At 40.9% G+C, this 25,359-nt stretch overlaps 2 protein-coding genes across 6 annotated transcripts; both read left to right on the plus strand.

Annotated features, from left to right (window-relative positions):
* The first annotated feature begins 893 nt into the window (after positions 1-893).
* On the plus strand, positions 894-3,115 carry foxl2l (forkhead box L2-like). The gene has a single exon (XM_027016339.3). The coding sequence runs from the start codon at positions 1,014-1,016 to the stop codon at positions 1,857-1,859; it is 846 nt and encodes a 281-aa protein (XP_026872140.1). The 5' UTR covers positions 894-1,013; the 3' UTR covers positions 1,860-3,115.
* A 3,522-nt stretch (positions 3,116-6,637) lies between these two features.
* Positions 6,638-25,359, plus strand: pik3cd (phosphatidylinositol-4,5-bisphosphate 3-kinase, catalytic subunit delta). Of its 5 annotated transcripts, none has more exons than XM_081706986.1 (23): positions 6,647-7,147; positions 7,939-8,113; positions 8,560-8,788; positions 9,013-9,239; positions 9,934-10,113; positions 10,983-11,138; positions 11,820-11,909; positions 12,972-13,193; positions 14,043-14,139; positions 14,348-14,478; positions 14,587-14,637; positions 14,754-14,921; positions 15,189-15,352; positions 15,830-15,973; positions 16,054-16,153; positions 16,646-16,827; positions 17,651-17,760; positions 17,909-17,987; positions 18,231-18,398; positions 20,472-20,595; positions 20,918-21,063; positions 23,366-23,498; positions 23,781-25,359. In XM_081706986.1, the coding sequence occupies exons 2-23, from the start codon at positions 7,970-7,972 to the stop codon at positions 23,913-23,915; spliced, it is 3,180 nt and encodes a 1,059-aa protein (XP_081563112.1). In that variant the 5' UTR covers positions 6,647-7,147; positions 7,939-7,969; the 3' UTR covers positions 23,916-25,359. The 5 variants fall into 5 exon arrangements, 4 of the variants coding, with proteins under 4 accessions (XP_081563113.1, XP_081563112.1, XP_026872124.2 ...); XM_027016323.3 differs by having other exon boundaries at positions 6,650-7,147; positions 15,189-15,310; XM_081706987.1 differs by lacking the exons at positions 8,560-8,788; positions 9,013-9,239 and having other exon boundaries at positions 6,645-7,147.

Here is a 25,359-nt window from a genome sequence, read left to right on the forward strand (position 1 = left end):
TATTTAGTCACACAACTTGGAATATTTTTGTAATCCCAAAAGTATTTATAGGTTTCATTTAATTAAGTTGCTTTTAACTATATTGCATATTAACCTTCTAGCTAATTTGAAAACCTTTTTAAGGATCATATAAATTACAAATGCAAAGACTTTGCTTTTCCATTGCAGTTAATGTGTAAAAGGAAATCTCGGGGGGTATTGCTAAAACATGCCTAGTCCTAGACTATGTAAAGTGTTGCGTTCCGTGGAGAAGTTGTGCTAGTTTGGAGCAGACTCACCGTCTCTTGAGTCCGAGATGAGCAGCTTTTCCACCGCTGCTGCAGAGTGCGTGGGTGGTTCGACTAGAAGCCACACGGTTCTCGAATACCATCAGCACGCCTGTATGCAGCCTACCCTGTGTTTAAGACAAGTCATTAGTCTGCTCTAATATACTCATGTTGATAATGCACCCTGGAACTTTTTAACGTTTATAAATATTACCGACGGAGACCTCTAATTCATGATCAGTAAACCTTAATTAGACTTTTAACGTTAATGTCTTCCAAGATGACAACATCACAAGAGTAATTACATGTTTATGCGATATCTGTGTATGTGGTGGCAACACATGGTGGCTGATGAGGAGAGTCAGAGCAAAGATAAGATACAAAGACTTACAGATTTTCAAATAAAACATTAAGTTGTGTTTCAGAAGTCCTGAACATCTAAAGACCCGCTACGATTTCAGGGCTAATTAGAGAAGCTTTGTTTACATGTTGCCTGTAAACGAAATGTATCATTTCAGCATAACATGTCTGTGCCCTTTTTGTCACCTCAGACTTCAGACCTTGTGACCCGGAATGTTGTGGCGTCCTGCGACTCGTGGGAACGCTGGCAGTGTTAGTGGGCGGGGCTTAAAGAGCTTACGCCTGCACACCTGCACACCTGGACGGTTGGCCTTCTTCCGTCAAGAGTCACGGAGACTTTCTGTCCTTTTTCTCGTTTGTACGTCCAGGTCAAATTTAGCCGTGACCATGGAGGACTGCGACAGAACTGGAAGCGTTCACCAACATTCTCCCGGTTTGGAAATTTCGCTCGACACGGTGTCAACCACGAGGGTTGACAGTCCGGCCCGTGATCCCAGGACAGAGGTGGACGACGTCCAAGCCGAGAAGCCTCCTTACTCGTACGTCGCGCTCATCGCCATGGCCATAAAAGAAAGCAAAGAAAAAAAACTGACCCTTAACGGGATTTACCAGTTCATCATCTCCAAATTCCCTTACTACGAGAAGAACAAAAAGGGATGGCAGAACAGTATTCGGCACAATCTCAGCCTGAACGAATGCTTTGTCAAAGTACCCAGAGACGGAGGAGGTGAGAAGAAGGGGAACTTCTGGATGCTGGATCCAGCTTTCGAAAACATGTTCGATAAAGGAAACTACCGGCGCAGGCGGCGGGTGAAGCGACCGTATCGACAGCCCGCTTTGCCGTACGTTTCGCCGGGTGTGAATTATTCCGACCAGTTTTACTTCAACCAGGAGCATGTGTACTGGCAAACGCCGTTCAGCGCATGGAGTGTCCCCCCGCCCGGTGCGCCCAGCGCGTCTTCGGTGTACAGCTTTCAGCACCTGCAGCCCAGCAGTGGGAACGCGCGTCCTTCGTCTCCGAACAGCTACGCCAATTCTCCCGTGAGTTACTACCACAGTCACCATCTGCACCCGTCCTGCGGAGCGTACCAGCGGCATGCACTTGTGCCCCACAGCGGACGCACTTTCTGCGGTATCAGCCCTCCAGAGAGTCCCGGCGGGAGCGCGATTTCCACCAGTAACTACACCCAGCACCAGTATACTCAGCCTGACCTGGAACATCCATTTGACTGAAAAATTAGGTTTGGGTTAGAGCGATTCAGATAATGCGACGTGTATAAACTTGCCAGGTCGTTAAACATGGACTCATATGTCCTCTCAATAATTGGGTTTAGATTAAAGTAAAATAACGAAATTACATCTTGCAAAGTAGCTTTGATCGAGGAGCACTAAAGACACGTGACGGCTGAAATGAATGTGCCTTAAAAGCATTTACCCTTTTGACTGAACTTGGTCTATAAATTGAATCAATTGATTGGATCCAACTTAAATTAATGGGGAAATGCAAAGTAAATGTCATAAACTGTTAAGTTCTTTTATTGTTAGGCGGTTTGTTGAATGGCATTGTGAAATTGTTCAAATGTTCTGGTAAATACGTTCGTCGACGTAGATGGTAGTGGGTTTTTGTTTTTTGGAATCTGCTATAAAGGTTAAGAATTCAGTTATTTTTCTATTGCTATTTATTTTTCCATGTTTTTACTATGCATTTGAATTTGTATTTTATATGTTCGACTGATTGATTGATTGAATTGATATTTGTGAGTAACATAAGTACATTAGTAGTTAGCTATATTGTTGATTGTGTATGTTGTCCAGTTGAGAGGTTTTGATCAATACATCGATTAGAAGTAATCTGGTTGTTCGGGCATATAACAGAAACCCTAAAACGTTAATCTAAGTTTTATAATAAAACAGTTTGCCGAAGAGTTTTACCAGTGTTTGCATGGTTAGCATATTGATAAAAAACGTAGGCTACTCCTAACGATATCAGACTTGTTTGTTTTTCATTAGACTGGTATAAAGTGTAGTATGTACCTCTTTCAATTTATAAATAAAAATTTTATATGCCCTCTTATTCACCAAATTATGCCATCTTGTGCTCATACTTATTTTTTTGTGGCAGCATGGTTGTGTAACGCACGCTACTTTACAGATGCTTCTGTACATAGCCATTGACAAGGAGGTAAATGGCGCCTTCAGCTGGTCATAGAAATGAAGCACATCGATTTTATTAGATGGGCGACATGAATTATCTTTAAATGGACCAACTTGCAGTGCTGATCCTAAACTGCACAGGAAATTCTTTAGAAATCTCATTGGAAAGTGTAGGCTTAGGGCTAATCTGGATCAAGGAAACTGTTGGTATAAATGTATTCAAAATGTTACCATATATTTTACAGCCAATTTGCAATACACATTTTTGGTACCACGGTTTATATCCGTACTGGTGTCATGAATCCTGTGTAATTTATGTTAGTGGCATTTGTAAATACTCTTAAATACTCATAAAACAGCAAACATTAATAAAGCTAGCTGAAACATAAACGTGGGGGGAGGGGGGGTTAACATTGCCCTTTTTATGAAGACTGCTTAGTGAGACTCCACAAAGATAAGGTTTGTGTCTAAAGGTGAAACATAGGAGCACTTCAAGGGGGGAACACAGGTTTGTTTATTTTTTGCTAAGGACAAAATTTTAATGTCCTGATCCCATACCTACCTGCTGTCATTGTGTATGCATTAAAACATTTGCATATATTTCTGAGTACATTTGTATGAATGTATACACAAAATATCCAGATTTTCCATTTTTTCAAAATGTTATATTTTAATGTTTCCTGTACCCATTTAACAAGGCAGCCTGTTTTCTGTTCCTTATAAGTTGCAGAAATTCAGATTTTCGGTCAGTGAAAGTTAGAGAAATGTACTGGAATTTGACATTTGACTTGGAGTGGGAACCCTGATTGCAACACAAAGCTCATCAGTAAATAGCAGAGAGAATATCTGTGACATGACAGAACCAGTCGGACGCTCACAGAAGCTTGAAGCTTCTTTATTCCTAGCAAGGAAATCCATAGTCATAGTAAATAACAGAAAGAGGGTCAGAAGCAGAGAATACAACATGACAAATCCAAAGGACATCTGTAGTACCAATACGAAGACAGTCCAGAGAAAAAACAGAGGCACAACAGACAGACAGACAAAGGCAAAAATAAACAGGTTTCCAGCAAAATGTAGTAAACGCTCAGCATGCACACACTGAAATAATGGCAATACTTCGCAAAGAGTGATTGGCAAAGGCAGGGTATAAACATGACTAGGAAATGAGCAACAGGTGGATTCGGGTGGATGAGGATCTTATGAAGCGATGCATTGGAGTTGTAGTCCGGTATAGGGTTAGACGAGGTCAGCTGTGTGACAGTATCACACTGAACAATCTGTCATTTGTGGTGATCGTCACACTGTGATGCTTTTGAGAAACAGAGCCTGATCATTCTTTAAAGAGGCTAATGGAAATATGGCACAACTGCACAGAAAAAGTAAAGTTAACTGACTAAAAAAAAACCTGGTAGTTCTAAAAAAGTTTTAGAAAAAAACTAAAAAGTTTTTAAACTTTTTAAAAAAAAGTTTGAAAAAATACTGCTCACACCACCCATACATTATATGATACATTATATGAGTAGTGTGGGGAGGAATTATGGAGGTGATATGCCCCCCCCACCCCCCCCCACCCCAAACCTATTAGGTGCAGCTATAGACAGAATATATATACAGAAGCCACTTCTGAGTGTCATGGGTTAAAGATCTCAGAATCTAAAAATATTTTGTTCTAAATTTTGCTCTAAGCTTTTCTTTAAAGAGCTAAATTATTAATACTGATGTAAGAGAGACATTTGTGCTTTGGAAAGCAAAACTGAAATGTCTTTTTAAGACTTTGAAATTGATCAAGTCTATAATAGATTGCTTGGTGTATAAAATAGATTGTTTGTAAAAAGACATACTGTGACTCAGTCTCAAGGACAGGCAAGTTGCTTCCATGGTGAAAGAAGGCCATGTTTTTATTGGCTTAAATTCATAATAAGTCTAGAGGTAGATCACAAGTAGAAAAGGGAAATCTGTTTTTGAATGAAAGAAATGTGAAAAGACTAATTTCATATTAATTTGTTTGATTGTGATCTCCTTTTGTATGTTTTTATTTAATTTTCAATTTAAAACTTTTCCTACATGTATCATTTAGACAGACTACTCAGTTGTGCCCTGTAACCTGACTTTTCATGGCACTACACAGATTCTAGTATTGTGCTTGGGGTTACTATATGTATATGGGTGTACTGTGTATCATACCAGAATCCCCACACTTGTTCTTATAATGATTTGTTTTCCATTTAGTTCACTAGGTCAGCATGAGCAGAGTGTAGACTGTGCATATATGTCCTTATTCCGCTCTCTGTCTTGAGTGGGCTATGTTTTGTGTGTGTGTGTGTGTGTGTGTGTGTGTGTGTGTGTGTGTGTGTGTGTGCGTGTGTGTGTGTGTGTGTGTGTGTGCATGTTGTGCTGATCTGGCTGTTGTGGTTGTCAGTGCCCTGTAGTGATGGGTGGTGGGGGAGGGAGAATGAGAGTGAGGGGGTCTGGAGCCTTATTTGACATGGAGTTTCTGTTCTGCACACACACACACACACACACACACACACACACACACACACACACACACACACACACACACACTTCCTGTTTTCACCAGCTGCATGCAGCTGCTCGCTCAACAGTGGTGCAAACTTTGAAGACAGGGTCTTTAGTCTGCACTATTTCGGTATTGTCAGTGCATTTGTGTGTACATATGTGACTGGTGAAGACATAACTGTGTCATTTAAACAATATATTGTCTCTGCATACACTCACCTGTTATTGCATAATCCTAATTCTTTTAACACCTAAGCAAACCATTGATTTGGTTTAAGGAAGTTATTTGAAATGTATATGGTAGGAACATATGGAGTTAGAAACTGCATAAGTATTCTCTTATGTATGTATTACATCCTGATTATCCTGTTTCAAGTTTAAAAAAAATCATATTGGAAAAGGCCGAGAGGAAGCAATTGGTAATGTTTGAATGGGTTACAGCCTTTACACATAAATAAATGTGTAAAAATAAAGGTAATGTTTAAAAGGTTTTTTTGTTTTTCCCACAAATGTTTGCTATTGTTGTTAGTCTGTGAGGTTGCGTCCCAGGTTTGTATCTTTCTCTGTCAATGTTGTGTCTTTCTAATCTTGTTCTTTTGTTTAAAATGATTCAAATTACATTTGGAACAGCTGTCACTGGATGTTTGTTAAAACGTTCTAGGGTGGGATGGAGGGTCAGTACTACCTCCGTTATCATGTACTTCCTATGCAAAATCGGAAACTCATCACTTGCATCAGCGGTTATTTTACTGGAATTCATACCACTAGACTAAAAATGGTTACTTTTGGTTTTTCTGAATGACAACTGAACTAGACTGACTTCCCCATGGGCCCATAATCGTAAAACTGCGAGCAGCGGTATCCAGAAATAGAGCTTCCCTTATTGTCCCACAGGAACACACTTTTGTCCAATTTGTCACATAAACAGAGGAAATATGTGAGATACATCAAACTGATAAGTTAATGAATAATCTTTCCACAAGACTGTGTGCATGGGGACTTGGAAGGTGAGCTGGAAATGCGCACGTAAAAACGCGTTGTAATTGCTGCCAGTACAATTATGAAACATGATTCAGTTGAAATAGTAATGACCTTATTCACGAAATGCGGCGGCTTATGATATATTCCATTTCACTGGAGAGTAAACATGGATAGAGTGCATAACATATAGTGGTCAAAGTAAAGGGTGGTCAAGAATTTTTTTTTAAAAATCAGTAACTTAAAAGACAAGTCTATAGAGAAATTGTATATGATTAAATGCGACCTAATGAAAACCAGAGTCTATAATATAAGACATTGTGTCATTCGCAGGGACAACTGACCCACTGTCACTTCGTCAAACCAGACGTTGGCGTTCGCTAAGAGTTTGGGGATCCTTCGCGTTGTCCAATGCCTTGTTGAAATATGTAAATGCGCTGACTGTTAAAATGCCGTGGTCGAAAGCGATTGTACTGAATCTGAATCGTAGGAAGCCAAACGTTTCAGCTTTTTATCGAGAGAATAAAACGACCCTTGTGACCCAGTAACGAGAAGAGAGTGAGCGGTGCGTTAGCATTTTGTTGCCATTTCGCAGATGATCCCTAACATTTGTAAGGTACGCATGTCTATGACATCCTCGCAGCTTGTCACTTCCACACTCCTAAATCGATAAGGATAATCACAGTCCTGGTTGACACATATCGGCGACATATCTGACTAAAACTTTGGGAATCGTTGAACCTGTGCCGTTTCTAAATCAGCTGGACAATTACGCGTGGAATAACGTATCCATTTTCAAATTGATGGTGGGGAGCATCGTTGATTCTACATACCATGGACTAATGGGAAACCGGCGAGGCTGTTAGGCAAGTTGACATTTTTACATGTTTTAATAAAATCGTCATAGTTCTGGTTATTGAAACCTATTGGGCGCATATCGCCCAGACATTATCGCCCAGACATTGTCGCCCTGACGCATTAAGAAAAATCATGAATGACATTTGAAAAAAGACTTATTCGTTGGTGCGTTACTATCTAATAAATCTGTCTAATAAATTTGTATAAATCGTTCGTTTCTATGTTGTTAGCTGTACGAAACACAGCGCATATGTCTTATCTTGGTTCTCCTGCCCGGGCTGTTATGGTCGTAACCTTCTATACAGTCCGAGAACTCGGCTGTGGATGGTGGGGCACTAACGCATCGACCGTGGGTTGTGTTTATGTTTGCTATAAAAGCAAATGACTTTAACACAAACATCAGCGAGACTGCACAGACGTAGCTTAAGATTCCATTTTTGCGTTAATATCAATCCCCTAACTAAATGTAATATATCAACCCCCTAACTAAATGGATGTATTTTTGCAAAGCTTCCCCAAGGTAAAATATTTTTGCCATGCTGTCCAGGATGTAGAAATAGTTGACGAGCATTTATAAAATTGTTCACAAATGATGCAATTTGTGTGTGCCATGAATTTTGTTTCTGCCTGTTTCTAATTTCCGCTTTTTAAAATTTTTATTTAAATTTTTTTTACTGAACATTAACCAAACTTTTGAAACACCTGTGAACATAGTTCTTTGCCTGCTGGCTTCTAGCAGTGTTTTCCTTGTATACTGGGCAAGTTCGCCTGCACTAAAACCGGCCGTTGTCTTCCGCAGTGTGGCTGGTAGTAGACGCATGACCTGAGCCATGCCGCCGGGGGTCTGCTACGGCATGCAGGATGTGTGGGAGAAAGGAGGTCGTGAGCAGGTCACACTGGAGTTCCTCCTCCCCACGGGTATCTACCTCAGTTTTCCCGTCGCTCGCAATGACACCATCGGCACGATTAAAAAGGTAAAATAATAATAATAATAATAATAATAACAAAAAGTCGTTAATGCCCTGCCTTTTTAAAGTGGTGCTTCAAAACACAAAGATATACTGTAGTCTCCTCGTCTAAGACTTATGTCATCATTAGCTAGACTTATGTTATTATGTTTTTAAACTGTTATTATGTGTTATGTGTCTATCAGTATGTTCAGTGTTTTACTCGTTAACTATAAACAGTAAAATAATACTCTTGTTGATTTCTGAGCAAGAACATGTTGACCTAACTGGGTCTTCATACAGCTGGAAGCTGTGTGCTCCTCAGTGGACCCACAGCCTCCAACAGAACAGGACTGTTATGCAGAAATTGTAGGGCAAGGGATTAAGCAAGCGTAACACTTTGTCACTGGAAACCACAAATGCCACAAGACATTTGCCGAACGTGACCCTCAATTGGCTGAGTATGTCTGTAGATGGTGTGGAAGAACGCACGGAGTGAGCCTCTGTTCAGCGTCCTGAGTGACCCCGATGCCTACGTGTTCACCTGTATCAACCTGACGGCAGAGCGCGAGGAGCTGGAGGATGAGTCGCGGCGTCTGTGTGATGTCCGGCCCTTTATGCCCGTGCTGAGGCTGGTGGCCCGCGAGGGGGACCGTGTCGAGAAACTCATCAACACCCAGATCAGCCTGCTGATTGGGAAAGGTTCATAATTCCAGTTTTGCTACTGCCCAGGTCTACGTCAGGGTAGCAAAATGGCAGTCAGTCATAGCTGTGAACTTAAAATCATGGACTAAGGCCAAAGGCTGTTCTTAGAAGCTTCTCAACAGATGCTGTCAGATTTGCTGAGCAGAATGCTGACTGTTTGCAGAAGGTGCTTGATGCCGATGTTTAGGTCTTGATGCTGTTGTTTTGGTCTTGCTGGCCAGGTCTGCACGAATTTGACACTCAGAAGAATCACGAGGTTAATGAGTTCAGAGCTAAAATGCGCTCCTTCTGTGAGGAAAACGCTCAAGACCGGCAGCGGTTGCCATGGCACCAGTGGATGAAGTGCAACTTTCCCTGTGACTTGGAGCCCTTCTCCATGGTTGTGCAAAGTGGGAAATCTTGCAGTGTTAAAAAACTCCTTGTCAATGTCAAGTTCGAGGCCAGTGAGGTGAGCCACCGGATGTTGTGTACTCATCTTGTTTCACATAACACCCCTTTAATTAATGAAGAGATTCATAACCTAGATATCGTAAGTCAGTGTAACAACTTTGTCTCCAACTCTGTTTTTAAAAGCGTGTTTGTATAACCACCGTCACTTCAAATATTGGCTGCCAAACAGTCAAAAGCCTAATTTTAAACTGACATATTTAGAGTGATTTTGACATCACAAACCAAAATGCTCAAAAGACGTTGGCGTTAGAGATAATGTCAGAGAACTGCATTTGCAGACAAACAGGGGCCTGTGTGACCCAAATTCCCCAAGTGAGGGATTATGTAAAGTAGTATAGTTCCACAGCACCAAGCTATCTGGGAAGCCCCCACCTACTCTTCATGTACCTGTAGCTTTGTGTTCCTTCTGTAAAATAAGCCTGAGAGCGACTCAGGATAGAGACTGACAGTCAAAGGGAAAAGTCCAAACAGTGTTTGTTTTCACTGTTTTAAATGCCAGCTAATACCACTAGCAAGTATAGCAAAAGCTTTCCCTCCCTTTGTGTGTGAAAACATTTGGGGTACAATCATTTCAGTCTTTTTGCAACTGGGTTCCCATGCCACAAGGCAAATTTCTGCGTTGTTTGTCTCAGAGTGACCCTGTCGAGGGCTTTGAAGCAGTGTGCTGAGGTCCTCTCTCTTATGCTGCACAGGAGAGCTTCATGCTGCAGCTGGACCCTCAGGATTTTCCCGTGGTCCTGATGCAGAATGCACTCCGGAAGAAAGCCACAGTCTTCCGACCACTGAAGCAGGAGAAACCCGAGAACTACACCCTGCAGGTCAACGGGCGATGGCAGTTCATCTACGGGAACTCCCCACTGTGCCAGTTTAAAGTGAGGGGTTAGCTTCCTGTTTGCCTCGTTGCACGTTGGGTGCCTTTAAATTCTGTCTGAGGTTTACCGAAGGCCAGGTGGGAGGTAGAGGGTGGGAGGTGGGTGTGGGTTGTGTGGGGAGGGCTGTGTGAGATTATTGGGAAAAGAGTCCTCTAATGGTCATAGAAAAGGGAAGCTAAGTGTTGCACAGTGTCAGCTGCAACTGTAGCAAGTGTAGAGAGCTAAACAATAGGTCTGTCTGAGTGTACAGACTATTAATAGTTCCGGCTTTGAAGAGTTTGTTCTTTTTTGCTCCTCCTCACATCACTTGGTTTTCTGCATTGTCATTAGTCCTTAATCCTAATTAAAATGTTGCAGTGACAGTCCTTCTAGCTCCCCACTGCCTTGACTCTAATTCTGCACGCAATAACAAGTGTCTGACGGTGTCAAGGCAGTTGTTGATATAGAAACTGCCAGTACCTGCAGAGATGAGTCATGCACCTCTGCTAGGCTTTTAACAGTCAACTACCCAGAGCGTAATGTGATTTGAGCTGCATTACGCTAACTAAATGAGGGTTGCAGGGTTTGATACTGATGACTGTGATGCCGGCGCTGCCCTCAGTTGCTCTTTGTGTGTGTGTATGTGTGCGTATGTGTGCGTGTGTGTGTGTGTGTGTGTGTGTTTGTGAAATGGGAGCGAGGCAGTCCCTCCATGACTGTTGTGATGGATGCCCTCACTGCACCTCAGACCATGCAGTAGGCTGCCACAGAGGAGCTTCTCCAACAAAACTGGCCTTCATCCAGAAAATGAACTTTATATGCCTGAACATTTAGGTCAGCTGCAGTCCTCTTCACCGTTTTTTTTCTTCTGTGTTTCCATATTTTTGCAGTACATTTTCTCATGTTTGTATGGAGGCATTAAGCCGCATTTGACCATGGTGCATCACTCCACTATTATCAAGTACCAGGAGGAGCAGGGTGGCCTGAGTAACCAAGTCTCAAAGAGCCGCAGTCTATCGAAACCGCCGCCGCTGCCTCTGAAAAAGGTGAGAGAGAGTTATCGCACCAGAACACCATCTGTTATTAACAGTGGAACAACAAACTACACTTCTTGTTCAGCCTTCTGGGAACTGCCTTTGCATAGAAACCTTTGCTTCATTCACTTTTGTTCATATCTTAGAGATTTACTAAAATGTAAATTTCATAAATTCAATCTTAGGTTAAAAAGAAAAGGCTTTTAAGAAAGTGAGGTGATTAAAATATGTTGCCTTATTATTTAGGGCTTATTATTTGGAGAACTTGTGGAGAAGCATAATGTTGGTAATGTATCGTTGGCCATTAGTAATAGTCACTGAATGGATTGCTGTTCAATGTCATAATTATCTGACTATGTCACTTGTGTGGACATAATTTAATACGTGCTGATGTTTCACTGTGAACAGGTGGTCTCTAGTGGGAAAAAGATACATTCGTAACACTGACATGGGTCACAAGCCTTTGGTTTCATACTGTTAGAGTTCCTCTCGCTTCATGTTTTCATCGTAGTTGCACGTCTACTATTACTTTTACTTCTGGCCAAGAGGTTTATGACATGTCAAACATTTACAGTGCGAATCATGAAGATGTTTTCTGTTTATTGATTAAAAAAAATGTACTGGAGATTTACAGTCTCCATTTTAGTCCTGGACGGGGCTTCCTCTGTAAGGTGTGCTCCATTGTTTCAACAGCAAAACACATCATCGTTGTGGTCCATCAAGGAGCCGTTCTTCATCCAGCTGGTGCACGGCACTCGGGTCAACACAGACGAGGGCATGAAGGTAGAAATGCTTCTTCATATGACTCTTGGTATCCTTTATGGCATGGCTGCTTATCGCTTACAACTACAGCAGACAGCAAGGAGTGAAATCATGAAGTGCGGTCATGTGACCCTCACCACATATTTCCCATAATTCATCAGAAGCGGTTGAGCAAAACATCAAAACAGGAAGTGGGGAGTGACTATCTGGCTTTCACCGCTCTCTTGGGCCTAGATTCTTAGAAAAGGGCAGCAGTGTTGCTTACACTCGCTTGCATCTTTTTTTTTCCTTGTTACAGAAGTGAAAAGTCATGAGGGCGGTTCGCTTCACTTGTAGGGAAAAAAAGATGTTAGATTTAGTCACGCCTTTCATTTTCATGAAACGTCTCAAGAGTAAAAGGAGTAAAAGTTAAACTTGTAGAAATAACTCTAGATTCTTTCATTAAAACGTAAACGACCGAACGAAAAAGTAGTCAGCGTTAAAAGAACTCAGATTATACGGGCACATTTTAGTTATCAAGTTAAATGTACAGCATGAAATGAGATGAGTAAACCGAGAAAATGTGTTCATGCATGTTAATGTTTAAACTTTGACCACCCATTTTCAGCCACTTATTTCATGCCTCCAGATGCATTTTGTCTTGTCATACAATTACCAGTATTGTCTGCTGCTGGAAGGCAGAGGTTGTCATTGATAGCCTTAGGGGAAGGACACTTTATTTCTTATTTCTTATCATGGATAGTGGTTTAGTCCAGCTCAAATGTTCATCTCTGTTTTGGTTACCTGATGTAATGCTGTTTTTGTTAGATGCACTGGGTCATTCATTCCTTTCTTAGTTCTCTAGTTATTCAAGTTCATTTAGCTCATTTGTTTAATGATTTATTTTCATTTCATTTATTCATTCATTTATATGTTGATTTATTCATGAATATATGGATCTGTTGATTTAAAGGGGTCATTCTGTGTACTAGGTTTCACTTCTGGAACTTCGAAAAGTCTGCAAACTGCTAAATGCCCTGCGCTCTATTCTAGTCTGATTTTGAAGGACATGTCATCTCTTCCACCCAACCCCCCACCCCTTAGCTGGTGGTGCAGGCAGGACTCTTCCATGGCGGTGAGCTCCTCTGCAAGGTAGTGACCAGCAGCGAGGTCAGCGTGTGCTCTGACCCCGTGTGGGACCAGAAGCTCGTGTTTGACATCAACCTGTGCGACCTCCCGCGCATGAGCCGCCTCTGCTTCACCCTCTACGGTGTTCTCGAGAAGACCAAGAAACAGCGTTCCACCAAGAAGAAGAACAAAAAGGCTGTGAGTCTCCGAGGAGGGTCGGTTCCCTTGGCAACAGAAGCTCGGAATCTTCCTCAAACATAACGGGCGCTATATTTTGCAGCGTTTGCAGGGTTTGGGAATAAAATGTGCAGCTTGACGGGTGCTCGATAGTCAAATCAAAAGCGCTCAACCCGTGCTGTTACAGAGGCCCAGTGACTTCGCGCCACTCGGCATGGCCAACGGGGGCCATGTGCTCAGCCTCCAGGTGCATGTTTATGCGCGCATTTGTTCATGGTTCACACCCTCCATGTCCACTTCTGCTTTCCTCGCTGCTTCCCTTTCATATAGTGAGTAGAGAAGCTGGTCTAAGCGAGGAAATGAGAGCGATCTCTGTCTCAGGCGCTCCGTCCCCGTAACTTTATTTTAAATATTTGTAGAATAATGCCAGACTATGTTACAGGAGCGCTGCTTACCACAGTCTGATCTTAATCTGTGGGTATCTGAATATGTTTAAGTCATCACTTTAGACAATTTAGACTGCATAGTTAGTGCCGAAGGCTGACCAAATATATACCAGTCAGTTTTAATTTTCAAACTTCCTGGAAATGGAGGAATTTATAATATTTGAAGCCAGTAAATACAAATTACCTTAATTATGTATTATTATTATTGTTTTTTTAAGCTAACAGTTATTTCATATCCTTCACAACGATGGAAATAAGCTGCATATTTTAGATATTCATAAGGCGTCCGACTGCATATAAAACCATGGCTCTCTCCCGCGGAGCCTTGATTGGGAACCTCTGTATGAAATAATGAATTCTCTGTTTTTGAGTAGAGTGGGATCTTGATCATGGCTATATGTGAATGGTCTCTGTCTCCTGTCAGGACTGCCCTCTGGCCTGGGTGAACACGATGGTGTTTGACTACAAGGACCAGCTGAAGACAGGGGAGTTCTTGTTGTCCACCTGGCCTTCGGCTCCAGGTGCTTAGCGGTTCTGTTGTACTTTTTCAGACTGCTGCATTCAAATAACACCAGCCTCAATAAAACGAACCAAATGTTAATATAATGTAGTTACTGGATAAAACCTGTTAACTCTGTTCTGTGTCATAATTGATTAATACATTTGTTTGTATAACAACGATAATGATAATAATAATAATAATATTAATAATAACCTCGTTATTTGTAGATGATAAAGGGGACCTGCTGAATCCTATGGGCACAGTGGAGAGGAACCCCAACATTGACAGCACAGCCGGACTCCTCATCCGCTTCCCCAGTTTCAGACCGCATCCCCTCTACTACCCCCCCCTTGAAAAAGTAAACCGGACAGCTTCAGCCATAAACACACCCCGTCCCACCAACCTTAACAGTGTTGTGATGATTCACTCATAGTGACGATATTTTGACATTTTCCTCTATTTTTAGTTGAACGACCCTGAAATAAATGGCAAGAAGGTTGTTGCTACGAAAGAGGAGGTAAGATACTGCTCATTCGTTTGTGCGAGCAGAGTGTGAGAATTCATAAAACTGAAGGCATAGGACAGGTCTACACTGCACTTACACGCTGTGATCCGTCTCGTTGCTGTTCGCAGCACCTGAAACTGAAAGAGATAGTGGACAATAAAAACCACACTGAGTTCTTTGAGCATGAGAAAGAACTGCTGTGGAAGCTACGCTTGGACGTGAGAGCTCACTACCCAGAGAGCCTCTCAAAACTCCTTCTCATCACCAAGTGGAATAAACACGAGGACGTAGCCCAGGTACGTACGCAAGCCAGCAGGCCACTCTGTAGTGTGCATCTATCTGTCATCTTATGTCATGCTATATCATGCGTAAAATTAAAACACAGCTGTTTAAAATTGACACCCTAAATACGCTCCCACAAACGGATGGAAAAATTTAGACACAACTGATCTACTTTGTGCATCAATACAAATCAGCGACCAGCAGTGCCACCTGGTTTAGAGAAAGTTTAGAGTTTAGAGAATTGCCCTTTTGTCACCGACGTGCTCGGCTTTGTGTTTCAGATGGTATGTCTGCTGCGTACGTGGCGGGACCTGCCGCCACTACATGCCCTCGAGCTGCTGGACTACACCTTCCCTGACCCCCACGTCCGCTCCTTCACCATCCGCTGCCTCAAGAAGCTGGGGTGGGTGTCTGCCAGTGTCTTGGCCACAACTTGGACAGTTATGTGAGCAAGCACATATGTTGTGCTGTGTTGTTCTTTGCATTGCAGTGACATTTGTCGTCGCTCTTCTTCTAAGTGGTTTAACTGTATAGGATTAACGGGGCAGGGGTAAGATGAATTAACATTATGCACTTGTTCCAAGCTGGCTTCCATTCACCTAGCATTTTTAGATTTTACATTTACAGCATTTAGCTGACACTTATCCAAAACGACTTACAATTATGACTGAACACAATTTGAGCGTTTGAGAGTTAAGGGCCTTGCTCAGGGTCCCAACAGTGGCAACTTATTACTGGTGGGGCAGCGTTCTGATTACTAGTCAAGCACATTAACCACTGAGCTACCACTGCCATAGCTGGCCCTTCTGTCTCTGTAAGGACTATCCCTTCAACAACAAGGCTACGGAGATGGTTCTCTTCTTGAGTCCAGACATGTAATTAAAGAAACCTTTGTCATCATATTCTCTGTCTCCCTCAACAGCGATGAAGAGCTTTTTCAGTACCTTCTGCAGTTGGTGCAGGTTCTAAAATATGAATCATACCTTGACTGTGACTTGACCACTTTCCTCTTGGAGAGAGCTCTGTCCAACAAGAAGATAGGCCACTTCTTGTTTTGGCATCTCAGGTAAGCTTCAGAAGCCTCAAAGCACTTCTTGTTCCACACAGGGGGCTCCGTGCGACTGAGTGACGTGTCTCTCCCTGCAGGTCTGAAATGCACGTGGCCTCTGTCAGTCTGAGGTTTGGACTCATCCTGGAAGCCTACTGCAGGGGAAGCATCTACCACATAAAAAGCCTAATGAAACAGGTCAGCACAGCGAGAGAAGTCATTCTCCTTATCTCCCACAGCATACTGCAGATGGACTTTAGCTGTTCACAGCTGTACACTTTCAAAAACTGGTTACTCGGGTCAGTAGCAGATCGAAAATGAGGGTCATATAAGTGTCATATCGTATGACTGAAGTATGTCACCACAACATAAATTATTTAGAAGTGATCACAGTAACACAAATGGTGTGTCTGTTCCCCTTTGGAATGTCACGATAATATAATTATGGCTGAGGGACAGCGGCCTTCTTTAGACGACTTGGACAGCAGTCTTCAGTGCCTTTAGCTAACATCTAACCATGCACATTGTAAACCTGTATTTGCAGTATTTGCTTGTGTTGGATGCTGTGTTTCACTATGTTTGATGCTATATTTTGAGCACTTAAGCAAGATAAATGTTTGGCCCTGAATCTGAGTGTGTGTGACTGAGAATGTGTGTGTGTGTGTGTGTGTTCTTCTGCCTCCTGTGCAGATTGAGGCACTGAATAAGATGAAGGCTCTGAATGACTTTGTAAAGTCAGGCAGCCAGAAGTCTGCCTCCAGACTGCAGATCACAGAGGACATGAAGTTGTGTATAAAGCAGGACACGTACATGGAGGCACTGTCTGATGTCATCTCCCCACTCAGTCCCAGTATCGTCCTCTCTGAAATCTGGTACGGCTCACACTTCGCCCAGCCCCGCTCCAGCACAGCACATCGAAGGCCCCTGAATGCTTGGGTGTTTGACGCAAATATTGCCATGCTGCTTTTCATGGATGAAGATGAACGTGAACTGTAGTGACATGATTATTATATGTTATTATTACTATCACACGCAGAATCCGAGAATATTAAATGAGTGATTTACGTATTTTTCACAGTTTGTTGTGCTGATTATTTTTCAGTTTTAGAGGTTACTTCATTGAATGCCACTTTTTTGTAGTCTTCAGCTGCTGAGTAATATTATTTTCCTGGTCTTACTCAGACGATGGTAGCATGATAGCATGAAGGACTGGATGTGTCATGAAGGACACATCAGTGTGTAGATGTTTGTGATAATAGATGTTTTGCAATAATCTTGCACAAAACATTTTTGCTTTTTTTTTTTTTTGTACATTTCAGAAAGTGTTTTTGGCAGTTCAAGTACATAATAGGACTATTAGGTTTCATTTTGTATGTGTCCCATATGAAATATTTTTAAGTATAAATTAAAGTATAATTAAGTATAATTAAAAGTATATTTAAAAAATATATATAATTTATAAATCTATATCTATATATCTGTATATATATATATATATATATATATATATATATATATATATATATATATATAGAGAGAGAGAGAGAGAGAGAGAGAGAGAGATAGAAAGAAAGATATATATATATATATTCATCATGTGATTCCTTAAAAATATTAATATGCTACAAATCTATTACTATATAAAATGTTTATTTGTGAGTTAGTTACAATTAATGTGTTTTATTTTGGCCTCAGCCCAGACAGATGCAAGTTCATGGACTCTAAGATGAAGCCCCTCTGGCTAATGTACAAGAACAAATGGGACCACTTAGACACTGTGGGTATCATCTTCAAGAACGGAGATGGTACGCAGAGCAAAGCCCTACTTTTAAACACAGTCACACACACTCTCTCATGTATACACACACGCACGCACGAAAACATAGACACACACACCCGGATCCACATACCCAGTAAGTATTAATACTGACCCATTTTCATGATGGTTTTCAGATCTGAGGCAGGATATGTTAACCCTTCAAATGATACAACTAATGGATGTCTTATGGAAGACAGAAGGCTTGGACCTCAGGTTTGTATTTACTGAATTAAATATCTAGCTTCTCTTGGAGTGTGAACTCATGGCAGGCCTCATATAAATTAAGATTTCTATTCAGTGTTAAGTTTTTTTTAGGAGAGCTCATATTTAAAACTAACGAAAGGTCTGAGGATAGAGATGTGTGTCACAGCTGCCGAGCGGGAGTCGTACTCTGGCTCAGTTCTCCCAGACTCTCTCTCCTCATGTCTTCCTCTGCTCGTTGTCCGGGGGAGACAGAATGGTCCCATACGGCTGCCTGTCCACGGGGAACAAGACGGGCCTGATCGAGGTGGTGAAGAACGCGGACACAATCGCCAACATCCAGAGAAACAGCAGCAACAATGCTGCCACTGCCGCCTTCAACAAAGATGCGCTTCTCAACTGGCTCAAGTCCAAGAACCCCGAGTGAGTGTGGCGCTCGCCTCGCGTTTTGTGTTTGACGGCCACGTGCCTCGCTTTGTAGATCCCTCAGGCCACTGACACCCCGTGGGCCACTGCATTACAGAGAATAATTTAGGCCCAGTGCATTCTCTTATCTCTCTGTTGTGTGCTTTCTGTCCGAGAAGCTGCAAAGAGCAGCTTTGTGCCTGACTCATCCATCAACCACAACTGACTTGAGCACTCCACGTGTGTGCCTACATATTTAGACTCGCCTGCACAACAGTTTGGTTGTTAGGCTGTGGTTGGTTTCACACTGGGCAACCTGCATTCACTATAATGTTTCAGCGCAGCACAGCAAGTTTGCACCATGAGATGTTGTTTTCGAGGCCCCCTGTTGGGAGGACAGTACAGTCTGATGCCCTGGTAGGACCTGAGCAGGCCAGAGGTCATAGCCAAACTGCTCCAGGGTTCAGCAGATAAAGGGCTGGGTCTCCGTCCTGAGGGAGAGTCCAGTGCCACATTTATATGCATTTGTGAACATCTATCTGCCACTACCTCCATTTACATGGACGTGATTATGTGTAGATAATACTCTACTCTGCATGTATAGTACAAACCAATGTGAAGTATGTTTGAATTGCTTGTCATATTAATAGTTATTTTATTCAATAGCATTTTAAATCAAATTTCTCTTAACTTTGCAGCATTAGGCAACAGTAACACACCACAAGCATTATCATTATTAAACCAAATGTATTATTAACAAAGTAACTAAGACTTACATTAATGCAACCCATGAGTTTATTGGCTGTAATGGATTTTTAGAGATGGGAAGAACAAAAAATGTTGATGTTATTAAATTATAAATGGTCACATTGGGACAGGAAGGAAATACATTTGGTTTTCCATTATTTTGTAAAATGTTTGTATATGATCATTATAATTGTAAACACTTATGGTTTATTAATACTGAAGTTCATGGTTTGTTAATCCCAATTAACAATATATTAGTGCCATAAGTAAAGGTAATTGATGGAACTTTGATGAATGGTGTTATCTTTTATTCACTGATAACGTATGTTATATATAGTATGTGCAGTTTAGTTTAAGCAAATTAAATCAGACCCCAAAGGTATTTTTAGATGTTCAGTTCAGTATTTACGGTACTTCAGAGACATTACTGACTACATTGATTTCAAAATTTTAAACCATGAGTCCAAATGTCTACGCAACAGTGTATTTGATTCCTTTTTTTCCCAGTTGTATACAGATGAGCATTGTTTTTTTTCCTGGTAGCTATCAGTTTCGAATTGGAAGGCCATTGATTGGTACCTATGAAACAAGAGACCAGTACCCATTATAGAAGTATCTATCTCACTCCTCTGAGACGTGGTTCCTGAGACGGATGCTTGCTTGCCTTATGCAGCAGTGCGAGGCATGTTGTGTTAGAGACTGAGGGCCTCTAAATAGCTGTCTTTTTAACTTTACAATGTGTTGGCGTTAAGCATGATCTATTATTTATTGTGTGTTTTACTGTGGACTGAGAGAAAATATGTGGCATGCTAAATATTTAAAAAGCAACATTGCATGGCACTGATGTGTACTAGTGGCACGGCGCTGATGTGTACCAGTAGATGAGGTCAGATTGAAAGTGCATTTTTAACTGTCCAAGATGCCTATACATCCTGGTTCTAGTGTTTTCTGAAGTGTGCAGTTTCTGTCTGAGGAGAGACTACTGAGGTAATGAATCTGATTTGAGACAGGTTGCACCATGAGGACCAGAACACAAGCAGGGGACTCATTAAATATTAACCTGTAATATTAATACAGTGTGCTGTTAGGAGACCTCCTGTGGTGTGAGCGCCGAGTCGCATCACTACCAGTAAACACCTTCAGCCACGGCACTGTGTGAAAATGTAGAACTGATGTGGGGGACTGTCAGCGTGTTATTGTGGGGGATGGTGGTTGCGTGCGTGTGCGTGCGTGTGGGTGAGTGTTTAACACAGAGATACACAGGCTATAGACAGACCAGAAGAAGGAAGAGCTGGAGACTAGTATAAGGTGAAATGATAAAACCTATGCTATTTTTGTAAACAGGGATAAACTGGATCAGGCTATTGAGGAGTTTACACTGTCCTGTGCGGGCTACTGTGTAGCTACATATGTCCTGGGAATTGGAGATCGCCATAGTGACAACATCATGATCAGGGAGAATGGCCAGGTAGGAAGAAAGCACATGAATAATTCTATAATCCCTTGCTACAAGTTTGAGAAGTCCTAAATTTTCTCCAGTAATACTAAGCACCACAGGGAGGCACTAGAGGGCATGATTCTATCTACTGTGTTATATATCAATTCTGAGTAGATCCCAGTGGACACATAAGACCATTTCTACTGGTCCTAAATTAAGTGTATAATCACATTCCTGCTGATGTGCCAACCTGGCTGCTTATGTAGATGCTTATATATTTATCCAAATATAAGCAATGTTCAGGGCCTGGATTTTATTCTTGCCTTTAAATGTTTCTTTCTTATGTTTGCAGTTATTCCATATAGACTTTGGGCATTTTCTGGGGAATTTCAAGGCAAAGTTTGGAATCAACAGAGAACGTGTGCCATTCATCCTGACATACGACTTTGTCCACGTGATTCAGCAGGGACGGACCAACAACAGTGAGAAGTTTGAACGGTCAGTGCATGAATGCAGACGACGGAGGTCAATACAAAGTCAAATTCAATATTTGTGTGTTGTTACAAGTCAGTTTTACAGAAATCACATATACAGAGAATCCAAGGTGACGGTGGCAAGGAAAAACTCTGAGAGAAAGAGACAGAAACCTTGAGAGGATCTGAGACTCAGAAGGGGACCGCATGCTCCTGTGTATGAAACTAATAAAATAATGAATAAAGTTGAATTTGCTTTGGTGGTCAGGCAGGCAGGGCCAAAGGGCAGAAGGGCTGGAACTCTCCTTTAGGGTTCAGCTTGTATCAGCATCAGAAGAGACAGGAGAGTCAGTACAGCTCTGCAAAGGAAAGAAAGACTAGTTAGTTAGTTCTGTTTGGAAGGCAGCCGACTCTGTACTCTGGACTCTAACAGAACCAGCTATAACAGCTTAGCTAAACTGGGAAAGTCAGAAGGTAGCACAGGTACTAGGTTTCCCAGAGATACCACCACCACTGCTCCACCGCCTACATACCTGTGTGGATGCATGAGAGCTTCAGAATGACAGCAACAACATCTCAATTTAGCTTTATTCTCTTTTTGTCGATGAACCCCGAGGTCTGCGTCATTTATCTAACCTGAACATTAATTTCCACAAGATTGACTAAACAAATAAGTTTTCAACCTAAACTTCAAAACTGAGACTGTGTCTAAGTTTCTGAACACTAACACTCAAAATCTTTTTCTAAAGTTTGGGGAATTTGTATGAAAGTGAACATTCCTCTGCCATAACTTTCATAATTGTAGGTACTAATAGATAGCCAGCACTTTGTGGTCTTGACGTGAAATAAGTTCACTAGATACTACGGACCAAGGCCATGTAGGGGTTTGTATGTCAGTAAGAGAATTTTGTAACCAGTTTGGAGTTTGACAGGTAAGGCAGTGACGATAATATTGGAGTAATATGGTCATACATTCTAGTTATTGTATGGTCCTTAGCTTCCAGATTCTGGACTAATTGAAGCTTGTTTAACCCCTTACTGGAACATGTAGTTAGCAAGGGACTGCAGGTACTAAAAACATAAGCACTTTTTTTGGTGTCATGCATGGATATTGCATTTTTTAGTTTTGCAATATTTTGAAGGTGAAGGAAGCGCACTTTAGTCATATTACCTATAAACGCATCAAAAGACAGGTCAGGATCAATTGTGATGCCAAGGTTTTCCACAGTTGTTCCTGGTACAACAAGAAGGCTACCAAAATTTAGCATTAATTTTAACATATTATTTCTAGCAGCTATGGAACTCTGCTTTGTCTGGGTTTGGTAGGAGAACGTTTTCTGATGCTTTTATGTCTTCAATCCCATTAAACTAAACATTATTGTTTGGATTAGCTGATATATTCAGTTGTGTGTCATCAGCATGACAGTGAAAACTACTGCCATGTTTAAGAATAACAATTCCAAAAAGCAACATGTATATTGTAAAAAGTAGAGGACCAAGCACGGAACCTTGAGGAACATCATACTGTAATGGATGCTTCACCATTTACACTTTCAAATTGCTAGAGGTCAGTTAGTTAGGATCTAAACCAGGAAAGGACTTTTCCTGTGAACCCAATAAGGTTTAGGACATGTCTAGTAGAATAGTGTGACAGTGAAGCATTGCTTGTAATGTTCAATAATGCTGTCTCAGTCTAAGACCCAATTGACATTTTTCATGAATGTGATTGTTATGCAAGCTCAGCCGCTGTACCATAGCTTTCTCCAAAATCCTGGTTATAAATAGCAGATTTAAAATAGGTCTATAATTTGAAAGTTTGACAGGGCTCAAGATTAGGTTTATTGATAATAGGTTGATTGATTGATCACAGTGCGGATGAAAGGAAGAGTAAGGTGGGACTGGAAAGATCAATAACACACCTTGTTTGGTAGGTTAGTGAGAGAGAACAACATTCCTTTTGGTATTCCTTTTTTTTCTCTGATAAATCACACTGGCTATTGCTATTGTTTTCTGTCACTAGGATGATTATATTCTAATGAGTTTAAAAGCACAACAAAAGCATACTGAGTGCTTTTAGTATCTGGGATTAATGGAAATTATCTACGATGTCCTGTACTAATACTAGACTTCCCATCTCGTTCACCACCCCCCCCCAAAAAAATCATTTTCACTTTTTAAATATTATTCTGTTTCTACATGAATGTAAATATTTAATGTTATTTTGAGATGCACACTTATACCTTAGTTTCTGAATAATGCAAATAATGACCTTGACCAAAGGGTTATTCATGCTTTTAAGCAAAGGAAGCTGTCTGTGTGCTCCACAGATTCCGTGAATGCTGTGAACAAGCATATAAGATCCTGTGTAGGAATGGAACTCTGTTTGTGAACCTGTTTGCCTTGATGAGAGCTGCAGGACTTCCTGAGCTCAGTTGCTCCAAAGACATTCAGTACCTAAAGGTAAGAACCGCGCAAGACCTTCACGCAAAAAAGCAAATACAGTATAACTTATAGACCTCACGTTTCGCAAAGCCATTCAGGATCTGAGCCGCGATTATCAAGGGACAATGCTTTAAAATTGCTTTTTGAGCAGAACTCAAAAAGAGATGATTTATTTAAGGGTTTGCTTTGGCATCGTGAGTAACAGACGGTGACGTATATGATCTGTCTTGTAAAATATGCTGATTTAACAATAACAGCACAACACTGCTAGGATTGACAGAACATTTCATGCCTCTTAAGGACTCTTTAGCTCTAGGCAGATCTGAGGAGGAGGCTCTGAAGAACTTTAAAGTGAAGTTCAATGAAGCTCTGAGGGAGAGCTGGAAGACCAAAGTAAACTGGATGATGCACACTGTTGCCAAGGACAACAGATGAGCACTGGCATATTCAGGAGAAGCTTCTGTGAACCAGGTTCCCCCTAGGAGTCATTTCTAAACCACGACTTGAACTGCTGGTGTTTCTTGAGGAGTGGAAATTGTTCTGAATCTAATAATTTACTATGAAATGTATTAAATATTTAAAAAATATATTAAACAATGATCTAAAACTAAACCAAGCCATAAACTCAACAAATGTAATCATTGGCTTCCCTCTAATTTAACTTAATTTAACTGTCTCTGACCCAATGCTTAATAACTATGCCAGGCACTGATGAATACTCTGAAATAGTGTGATCTGAAAGGGAATATGTATTTATATTTTTAAGGTGTACAGTATGGATTGACTACCAGTCAGGAGAAGGAAACACTTGTTCAGTGTTTCATAGAGTTTACATTAATTTTTTAAACTCTTTTAACTTTATTTGTACTTGAATATTTCAGCTGTAAATATTACTTTTGTGTTGTATTTGGTATTTAAAATTTTGAGCAGATTATGTCTAATAACATGTACAACTGAAGATTTTTCTTAATTGTGTTTTTTATGCTTTTTATTTGTTGGAAAATCCTGACCAATGGAATGAAATGTATGGCATTTATTAGGAGCTAAACACTTTTGCTGGCATGTGCTTTGCCATGCTGTACTGGGTATATGTGCACTCCATGAAGACAGATCAGTTGAATTGATCTACCTCTATGATAAACTTCAGGACAAGGTGCGAGATAGTATGCTAACCACTTAGAGATTAATTGAACACTTGCACTTATAATCAATATGTGCCTATGTTCAAAAGTAACTACATACACACATTTTAGTTACTGGTGTTTTAGAATTGGTGTAAAATAGATGTCCTGGTCCCTCTTTCAATATTTAAGTGCAAATGTGTATATTTGATATGTTTATTGTAAATCTGGCTTTTCTGATGGTTCAGAAAATACCATGTACTATATGTCGGGAGGGAATTGGTGATTGAAAGGAATACCAATGTTTGTCAGTGTTTCTCTTATATGCTTATGTTAGAACATTTTAGTTTGGTTAGGCAAGGAGAGCAAATGATCTAAAGCTGGGATTTGGTATGAGGCACATACCACTGTCTAATTATCTAATCATCATGACTCCTATAAACAGCATCAGTTTCTTTGTATTAAAAAGTATAGTAATAAACATTGAGAGAATGTAACATTTTCATAAAGTCGTACTTGTTACGTAAGTGAAGCCTGAGTAGCAATTACAGTACCCTTAGTTTTTTATTTATTTATTTTTCTTAGAAAACAAGGGGCAGAAGAAGTGTGCAACTGGAATTTGTATGTGCCTAATATTTGTTTGTTTTCAAAAATGAACGAGCCATTCTCTGTGCAATCCTTGTGTGCAAGGTGTTGCTAAATAATCAATGCAGTTTGTTAAATAAATGCTTTGAATGCCATACAGGAATTCACACAAA

This window comes from Electrophorus electricus, chromosome 24 (assembly GCF_041902795.1).
Source record: "Electrophorus electricus isolate QZ-2024a chromosome 24, ASM4190279v1, whole genome shotgun sequence".
Taxonomy (NCBI): Eukaryota; Metazoa; Chordata; class Actinopteri; order Gymnotiformes; family Gymnotidae; genus Electrophorus; species Electrophorus electricus.